Source organism: Agelaius phoeniceus, chromosome 4 (assembly GCF_051311805.1).
Source record: "Agelaius phoeniceus isolate bAgePho1 chromosome 4, bAgePho1.hap1, whole genome shotgun sequence".
NCBI classification, from domain to species: domain Eukaryota; kingdom Metazoa; phylum Chordata; class Aves; order Passeriformes; family Icteridae; genus Agelaius; species Agelaius phoeniceus.
In genome coordinates this window covers 42034349-42043386 of record NC_135268.1, presented here as the reverse complement: position 1 = coordinate 42043386, position 9038 = coordinate 42034349, and the positions used below count along the sequence as shown (strand labels likewise).

Here is a 9038-nt window from a genome sequence, read left to right as displayed (position 1 = left end):
CCTCCGCTGCGCCCCTTGGACCAGTGAGGAGCGCCCGCGCGGGGACGTCACTGCGAAGGAGCCAGTGAGCGGAAGGAGGAAGCGCGGGGGGACGCGCGGCCGGCCAATGGCAGAGCAGGGGGCGGTGCCCACGGGTGCCCCGCGCTGCCCTCGGGGAAGGCGCGTCCGTGCGAGTCCGGCGGGGCCGCGCCAGGCAGGCCCGCCCAGCCCCGGCGGCAGCGGGGCCGGGCTGGGCCTCAGGGAGCGCGGCCGGGAGCTCCGGCCATGGCGGCCAACGAGGACCAGGAGGTGAGTTCCGAGCCCCGCTGCCTGAGGGAGAGCGGAACTGGGGCTGGGAGGGCGGGATAGCGCCGTGCGGGGAGAGGGGGCGGCCGCCCGTGGCGGGGGCGGGAGGGGAGCGGCGGCCCCTGGAGCGGGTGAGGGGCGGAGGAGGGAGCTGGGCGGCAGCGGCGGGGCCGGGCACGGCGGGGTGCGGGGAGGTCGTGCCGGGGCTGCGGTCGGTAACCCCTGCTCTGGCCCTGGTTGCAGATGGAGCTGGAAGCGCTGCGCTCCATCTACGAGGGAGACGTGTGCTTCAGGGAGCTCAGCCCCGTGTCCTTCCAGTACAGGGTAAGGCCAAGGTGCACCCTGAAGTTACTTTGCTGCCTTGCAGTTGCCATACTCGGGGATTCTAAGCCAAAGAGGTATCTGATATGCAGTAAAGGATAACGCCACAGGGCGTTTTTTTCAGGCTGTTTGGTACAACAGTACTTCAAAGCACAGAGTGTCGTGTATATGAACCTGCCCCCGGCATGGTTTGTTTGTTACAGAACCACGGAACGGGTGGGGGTGGAAGGGACCACAGTGAGTCAGCTGGTCCAACCTCCCTGCTCAAGCAGGATCATCCTAGAGCACGTGGCACAGCATTGTGTCCAGTCGGTTCCTGAAAATCTGCGGTGAGGGAGACCCCACAGCCGTGTTGGACAATCTCTTCCATGCTCAGTCACTGCACAGTAAAGCAATCCTTCCTTACACTCAGGTGAAACTTCCTGTCAGTTTCTGCCCGTTGCCTCTTGCCCTATTGCTTGGCACCACAAGGCAGTTATCCCTGAGCCAGGCATCCCACTTGCATGTCTGTGCCCTGCCTAGCCAGAACTGTCAAGTCCTCTGAAGGAGCCAGCCTGCTGTGAAATATTTACCCTAACAGGTTAGAAATGGAGAGATTTATAGAGATGTTTCTATGTAAAATTTGGAGCCTTTGTTAACTGCTTAGTTACGAGATTCCTGTCTCTTGTCCAAAGACTGTTGATCGTGTCTTGTTTACCTGCTAAAGAGAAAACCCAAAAAATGCTTTGGATGTGTGCAGTGACAGTCTGGTCAGAAGAGACATACAGGGAGTTCTGAGTTCAAGGTACACAACTAGGTTCTGGCATGAAGTTCTCACCAACTTTCTCAGATTTAAAAACCTGAAAGTTCTTCTGGGCACAGACTGAGCCAGATCTTTTGATCTGCCAGAAAACTTTACTGAGGCACCCATGGGACAGAAGGGAGACTTCTAGAAATGCAATAAGCCTGTTTCAGGGAGAAACCATCTAAAATCACCTTTCTGTGGCTTCTCAAATAACTTAAGAACAATGTCACTAATTGTAATGAGAAACAGCTCGATTAATTAATAGCACTTGGAATCCCAGCCAAGAGCTGCATTTCTTCATTGATTGGATCATTCTTAATAAATTTAATAAATTTAATTTCTTTGAAAGTGGAAATATGACATGCCTACAAGCCTAAAGTGTATCATTTTACTTTTCACTAGCTTTGGTCGTTGCTGATTTTTATTAGACAAAAAATAATTGTCAAAAGTTAGGATAACTCAAACACAATAAAACTGTGTCATACAAAGGCAATAATACATCTTTCCCATTAAGAGAAAATTGTATTGTGAGAAGTCATCATGCAAGTAAGTGCATGAGAAGATAGAAAGAATTTGTATGGCTTTGTAGGATTTGCTCTGCACACAGACAGTGCTTTCTTGAGAGATCCCTGTGAACCTTGCAGCCACTTCTGCTCTTGGTAGCAGTGGGAAATGAACTGTAAATGCTGACTTGAAAAATGTTGCAGATTCTTGATTATAAGTCTTATTTATTTCACCATTAAACAGGTGGTTTTGAATGTCAGTCCAGTCTGCTGAAACAGATATTGTAAATAAGAAAGCAGCAATTTTTTGTTTACTTTTTAAATTTTGAAGTACCATAGCCTTACCTTGATTAGGCCTTCTCTTGTGGACACACTTTATTCTACATAATTAGATAAAGGCTGATTTTTATAATGAGGCAAATAAGGGAAAATTTGGGGTGGTTTTAGAAACCTTACTGTGCTAGTCTTCCAAATCCTTGTGTGAAACAGTTATTTCTGATTGTATGTCAGTATTATGCTGTAATTTTTTCTAAATCCAGGCTCATTCTACTGACTTCTTAAATCTTTTACTACTTCTTCTTTCATACAGGGAAATAAAATATCTATAGCCGTGAGACATAAATATTGATATTCTTACCTGTTATTTTTGCTATCTTAGCTTACTAGTTTATTATCATCCTTATTTCAGCCCTGTCTTGTGGCTTGTTTTCATATTGCTCTGTGATTAGATGTGTGGGGGGGAGAAAAGGCTTCACATTTTCTCTTCTTATATGTGATAGTATAATATTTGGCTGAAGATATTACTAAGTAGCTTTTAAACAAAGGAATTTAAAAACCCTAACCATAAAAAGAGATTTGACAGTTTCTCCTGCTTCTTCTAGAATGAAAAAACTGCAGGGTAAATGTTAATATTGATGTCCAAAACTTAATGCTCTTTCTAGATAATAGCTTTATTTTCTGACTGATAATTATCAAAATAGTCATCTCAAGGCATTTTGATGGTCTAAAAGCAGTAATAGGCTTCTTTATTGGTTTTGTAATCCTCAGAAGATAACTGGAAACTGTTGATTTATAAAGTTTTTGGTTTTTTTTTTCCTCTTCAGATTGGTGAAAGTGGAGATCCCAAAGCCTTTCTAATAGAAGTTTCTTGGCCAGAAACATATCCACAAACAGCACCAGTCATATCGATGGATGCTTTCTTCAACAACACAATGTAAGTATTTGTGACAGCTTCACTCCCTGGCCTTGTGGTGGGGACTCTTTGTTTGAAAAGCTTTTTATTATCTGTCTAGTTTACAGTTGAGTTTAATGATTTCTTTTAGATCTTCAGCCATTAAGCAAAGCATATTGGATAAGTTAATGGTAGAAGTTGAAGCAAATCTCGGAACTGCAATGACATACACACTTTTTGAATATGCCAAAGACAACAAGGAGGTGTTCATGGAAAATCAACCTGTTAACACTGTGGTATGTAGATAAATTCTGATTTTAATTTTGTGCTTTTAAAACTGAAAAAAAAAAAATTGATTAATATAGCCTGAATACTTCAGAGTTCTCTCTAAGCTGTAAATCGGTTAATTGGTTATACATGTTAGTGGCTGAAAGTGACACAGAAAGTATGGTGCCACAATGCTCTGTGGTGATAAATGTTCCATTTGATAGTTATTTTGCTGCTACACCAAAACGTTTGCAGCCTGCTGTTATGTCCCACAGGATAGCATTAAAATAGAGACTTTGAGCAGAAGCAAAACTAAAGAAGCTGAAACAGAGATGTGTCTGCTGAGGATTGGAGGGGTGGCAATTTACTGCAGCCTTCCTGGGATTGTATAAGTGCACCTCCAGGGTCTTAAAGTAGTCAGGCTGGGTCAGTTTGTGGCTTTTGGGTTGTGTAAGCACATTGTTTGCCATGATGGTGCAGCAGATCTGCTTTGAGGAAGAAGGAATGATTTCTATGTTTGAGAAATCTGAATCCATTCAGACTAAATCACACTCCATGACTAAATTTTAAAAGTGAAAAAGGTGCCCTTTGCAACTGGAAGAGAATAATTCCAGTCCCTAACACATGTTTTTTTAAAAGTACAGCCCTGATTATATGTGGATTAAAAGCTGCAGGCTGCTGACAGCATTGCTTCTTTCTGACAGTCAAGGTATTTCAGTATATCAGGTTTAATAATCACATCATACAGGGGTATCCATGGAACTAATGTGCAAAATGTTTACAACTACTTTTATCCTTCTCAGACTTCAGTAAGCAATAGTATTTCAATTGGAACTCCTGAAGTGCCACCAAGTAAGAAAAAAGAGAAAAAGGAGCAGTTGTCCAAAACCCAGAAACGAAAACTAGCCGATAAAACAGGTTTGTTCACTAAACTAATCTTTGCTTTCATCAGTATGAAAATCCAAATTTTATAGCAGGGATACCTGGCTAGAGAAAGTATAACTAGTAATTTGTTTGTAAGAGGAGCTACTTTAAGTCTATGGTCTCCATTTTATTTGTTTTAGATGAATTGTTCTTGCCTGAGATGTTAGTTCTGGTCACAGCAACTTTCTATAGAGTCATAATTTAATGACATCTTTGTTTTGGTTTGTTTTGTTTTATTTCAGTTGGTGATGAAAAAGAAATTTTCAAAAAACACTTGTAGAAGGAGAGGATTTGGGACCTCAAAAAATTCACTTTCAGCAAAAAATGCAGTTTGTTGATGGGCCCTCATAAATAATTCACATTATTAAAAATGTAATTTCTAAACAAAAGTATTTTATTTGGAACCCAGAGTAAAGCATCTGAATATCCTGTTGTAGCAATAAGTTGTACCCTGTCATGGCAATTTCTGCATGTAATCTACCTAACCTAATGTATAAATGGCAAGCTTAATGTTAACTGTGTAAAGGAAAAGCTGCATAAAATGCAGTTCTTTGGCAGAATTCATCATTGCTGGTCAGCCCAGCTCATATTGGAGCTACTTTCTAAACTAAATTTCAGGTGGACTGAGGTGTTTTTATTTAAACTGAATTACTTTGAATCACATAATCAGAGAATCACACCAAGGTTGGAAGAGACCTTCAAGTTCATCTATCCAACCATCAGCCCATCACCACCATAATCACCCCTAAACCTGTCCCCAAGTGCCACATCCAGGCACCTCTGGAGCACTTCCACAGACAGTGGCTCCACCACTCCCCATGGCCACTTATTCCAGTACTTAACTACTCTTTTAGTGAAAAATGGTTTTTTGAAATCTAATCTGAACCTCCCTTGGCACAGCTTAAGGCCATTTCATTTCCTCCTTTCACTTTGAGGTTGTTGAAGAACACGCTGTGTTTAAGACATTAAAATCTGTTTCTGTCCTCATGGCTTCAGAGTGCAGAAATTGAGGGGTTTGGATATTTAGAATTTTGTGGGTTGATTTTGAAGAAAGATAAATATTCCCTTTAGCTTGTGTGCTGAAATTAAAACCTTTTTCTGCAGACAACAAAGGAGAGCTTCCACGAGGATGGAACTGGGTTGATGTAATTAAGGTAAAGTGAGTGTATTATATACAGTATTGTGAACATGCTGTGCATGTAAATTGAAAATTATTTGTACTTATATCTGAAGAAAACTGATCTGATATATTTTTTTCTTGCTTTTCTTCCTAACTATGTTTGGATTTGACTATGATGTCTGATTAATTTCTATATGTGTCCAGCATGTAAGTATTTTCAAGTTCTCTTTTTTTACTGTTAAAAAGATTTGTAAGAAAGAGTAAGAACTGCTTCTTATTTTGGATTCTAATTTACAAATTTCTCAAAAGCTTTAAAATGCTAGTTGTTCTGAATATTAGTCTGAAGGACTTCACTGTTTGAACTTCATTGGTTTCTTTTTTTATTTACTGAGCAATTAAATCTTAATTTTATGATGAGAGGGCTTTGCTAATGAAATGTGCTGCAAATATTCTGTCTTCATATGACAAGAAGATTTAAAATAAAGTTAGTAGTGCTGCCATGTTCTGGAGGACAGTGGATAAGTAAGAAATTAAAGGGAGCTGTCCCAAGTGGGAGCACCTTGCTGTCTCCTACAAGCCTCATTCTCTGCTGCAGCTGCTCCAGTGAATAATTCTTTAATTCTTTTCTACTTGCTCCCTCAGTATTGATTTCTTCCACCCTCTTGTCTTTGCTGATTCAGTGAAAATCACTGCTTTACAATTTTGAAAGCAAACTATTTTATTTTACACAATTGAGGTAATTTTTGCTACAAGACCTAACACCAGTTCCAGTTGTTAAGTAAGAGCAAGTAAATGATGAAGATTGTTTTGGGCAGAGTCCTTCTGAGTTAAAAGTGGCTATTTATAGTGGATGTCTTGGTTTTCAGATAGATTTCATGATAGGCATGCTACTTTTGATAATTATAAGCCTGGCTTTAAAAGGTGAGAAATACTAAGTTAATGTTAATGTCTATTTTTATACTGTCTAAATTTCTATATGGGAATTCTCTCAGAGATGTGTGAAGATAAAGTTCCATTACTTCATCTTTTTTTTTCGTTTTGGAGAGCTGGTGATAAAGCCTTCAAATTAAATAGAAACAGTGCCCTGAGGTTTTTCTGGGGTTTGTTGTTTGTTTGGTTTTTTTTAAATTCAACTTTCATGATCAGGAAATAAGCTCATTTAGTGTTTAAGCTTAAGAATTAACTTCTGATGCTTTTCAGTCTTTTGATACAGTAGCACAATCAGTCTGTATTGTTAATTAAGTAAATGCATGTTCAGTGTGAGATGGAAATAATGTTCTTGTTCCCTAATAAATGGAATGACAGTCTAAAATTTGAATACTTTCTTTTTGTGTCTCTTTTATAGTTAAGCAAAACTGGTTCTAAAGATGATGAATAAAGGACTTTGGTACAAGGAAACTCCACCTTTTAATACAGTGCAATTCTGGGTCACCATCTCTCTCTTAATAACTTTCATATTTGTTGAAGTAAACATTTTATAAAGCTCAATTTCCTAACTTGTAAATCTAGTCACACAAGCTTATCTAGAGACCATGTGGTCGTCTTCAGAAAAATCAACCAACAAACTTGCCTTAAATGAAGGTTAGAATGTGACAAAGGATATAGAGAGCCAGTGTGGTGAATAGTGCTGAAGTGTTTATTAATTTATATTTAGTCTGTAGTAAAATCCTGTTATAGTGAACCCAATGATACTGTAAACATTTCCTGATGTTCTTATTCCAATTGAAGAAAAAAGCACTATAACAGTGATTGGTGGCTTGATGGCTTAATTCATCAAAATAAATTGTTCCATGGAAATAAGACCTTTGTCATTTGTTTATCTAGTATGAATTAGAAAGAGGATGTACAAATTGTTGCATTGCAGAACAGGCTAGAGCTTGTGGTCTCATTTTCACTAGTAACTGGCTGAAATAGTAAATACTAGTGAAAGCAAGGCCAAATATTCTAGTCTGCTCAAAAATGAATGGTTCAGCAGGAGTGCAGCTTCTTTATTCTGCACAGTATCCATCTGTTGGTCTTTCTCCAGTGTGCATGTTTACAGACAGTGGGATGTCTGAGGAGGGGCAAAAGTGCTTTCTTGCAGTGTCTCGATGAGTGTTGGGATTTTGTAGCTGCTTCATTGGAGAAATAGGCATTCTTTGGAGGGATTTCCTAACTAACTGGTGGGACAGGGGAAATCAGTAATCCATCAAACAGTTTGGGAGAACTTCTTTGTGAGAGCTCTTTTCTTTTTTTTCCTAATCTGCTCTCTTGTATAAGAAGAGGTCATCTTTACTGTATGAACTGTCATTGAATACAAGATGCCTTAATGTCTTTTATTATTTTTGTTTGTTTTGAGATGAACTTTAATAAATGCCTATTTATCTGCTGTGGTATTTGTTTATTGTTTTAAATTCTGTATTGCCTACTGCACTTTTCAATTTGCAAATTTAAAATTGAAAGGACTCTGTTACAAAGAAAGGATTCTTTTCAAAAAATTGCTGGGAGAATTCTCTCTCCCCTCTTGTGGTATATGTTTCCATGATCTTCAGGATGGCTGTGTTTGTTGTTGATAGGAGGATCAGTCACTTTACCAGGAGCACAGGACAGTATCCATTGCATTCAGTACACACAGAGCAAGTCCAGTGTCCCTTTGGAAGAATGTGCTCCACTGTGTACAGCATCCATCATTTCAAAAAGGCTGGTTTCTTTTTGAGCTCTACTCTCATGTAGTAAAATGCTGTAAAGTAGAAAAGGGAGGACTTTTTCTGAATGATGCAGCCTTGCCTGTGACATGAACTGGGGGTTGATGGCTGCAGTCTGAGCAGGTGCACCCAGCACAGAGTGCCAGTGCCAGGAGAAGTTGCAGAGCCTGTAGCAGGGAAAGGCATTTAGTTTTTTAGTCCCTGCCAGCACCAGGACAGGCAGGACTCCATTCATGAGTTCTTCAAGGGGAATTAACATGTTTTTGCTGGTATCCTTGGTGTATAAATCAAGTTGCTGTGACAGTTTATCTGAATAGATTAGTTATGAGAAGGTGGGGGAAGAGCAAATAAGAATAAATAAGAACCACATCTGTTGCCTTCTCTAGTTATAGTTACTGTGTGTTACCTGGTAACCTTGTGAAATGCATGCTTTTTCAGCTCCTAGTCTGCCTGTAAAGCACATGCTCTCATGAGGATACCTGAGAGTCTCCTCTGGTTCTGTTAGTAAATGTATTTACTTTGAAGTCTAATTTCACAGGAAATATTTTGCATTAGAAATTTTTATACCTGTCTTTTGCTTCTGTGTAAATGGTGAAAGGTAATTTGTGTTGTTCAAACAATTTTCTGATGTGATGGCTGGAACAGGATCATTTAAAGAATCTGGGTACTTGATGTTATGGAGAGCCTGAGCAGTGATAAATGAGGGTAAGGAAAAATCTAATGATTATCAAGCAAGGCACAATTGTAAATAAGATCAAGACTCCTGAAGGAATTCTAAACACTGTTGAAAAATCTACTGCCACCTTCTTTTTTTTTTTTTCCTTTTTTTTCTTTTTTTTTTTTTTTTTACAAAGACCTACTGGCAGTGGAAAATCAGTGATTACTCAGTAGGATGAGAGGATGAGAATGTCTTGATTGTATGGCTCCACCATGTATTTAAATCCATGAGTTTTGCAGTAGAGCTTTGTTTGGCCTGAGA

The 9038-nt window shown here is 39.7% G+C and overlaps 1 protein-coding gene across 3 annotated transcripts; it reads left to right on the top strand.

Moving 5' to 3' along the window:
- The first annotated feature begins 113 nt into the window (after window positions 1–113).
- On the top strand, window positions 114–7743 carry RWDD4 (RWD domain containing 4). Of its 3 annotated transcripts, XM_077177401.1 has the most exons (8): window positions 114–288; window positions 529–609; window positions 2997–3106; window positions 3216–3360; window positions 4135–4249; window positions 5360–5409; window positions 5580–5582; window positions 6721–7743. In XM_077177401.1, the coding sequence occupies exons 1-8, from the start codon at window positions 265–267 to the stop codon at window positions 6751–6753; spliced, it is 561 nt and encodes a 186-aa protein (XP_077033516.1). In that variant the 5' UTR covers window positions 114–264; the 3' UTR covers window positions 6754–7743. The 3 variants fall into 3 exon arrangements, with proteins under 3 accessions (XP_077033516.1, XP_077033515.1, XP_054488738.1); XM_077177400.1 differs by lacking the exon at window positions 5580–5582; XM_054632763.2 differs by lacking the exon at window positions 6721–7743 and having other exon boundaries at window positions 5580–6693.
- The last annotated feature ends 1295 nt before the right edge of the window (window positions 7744–9038 follow it).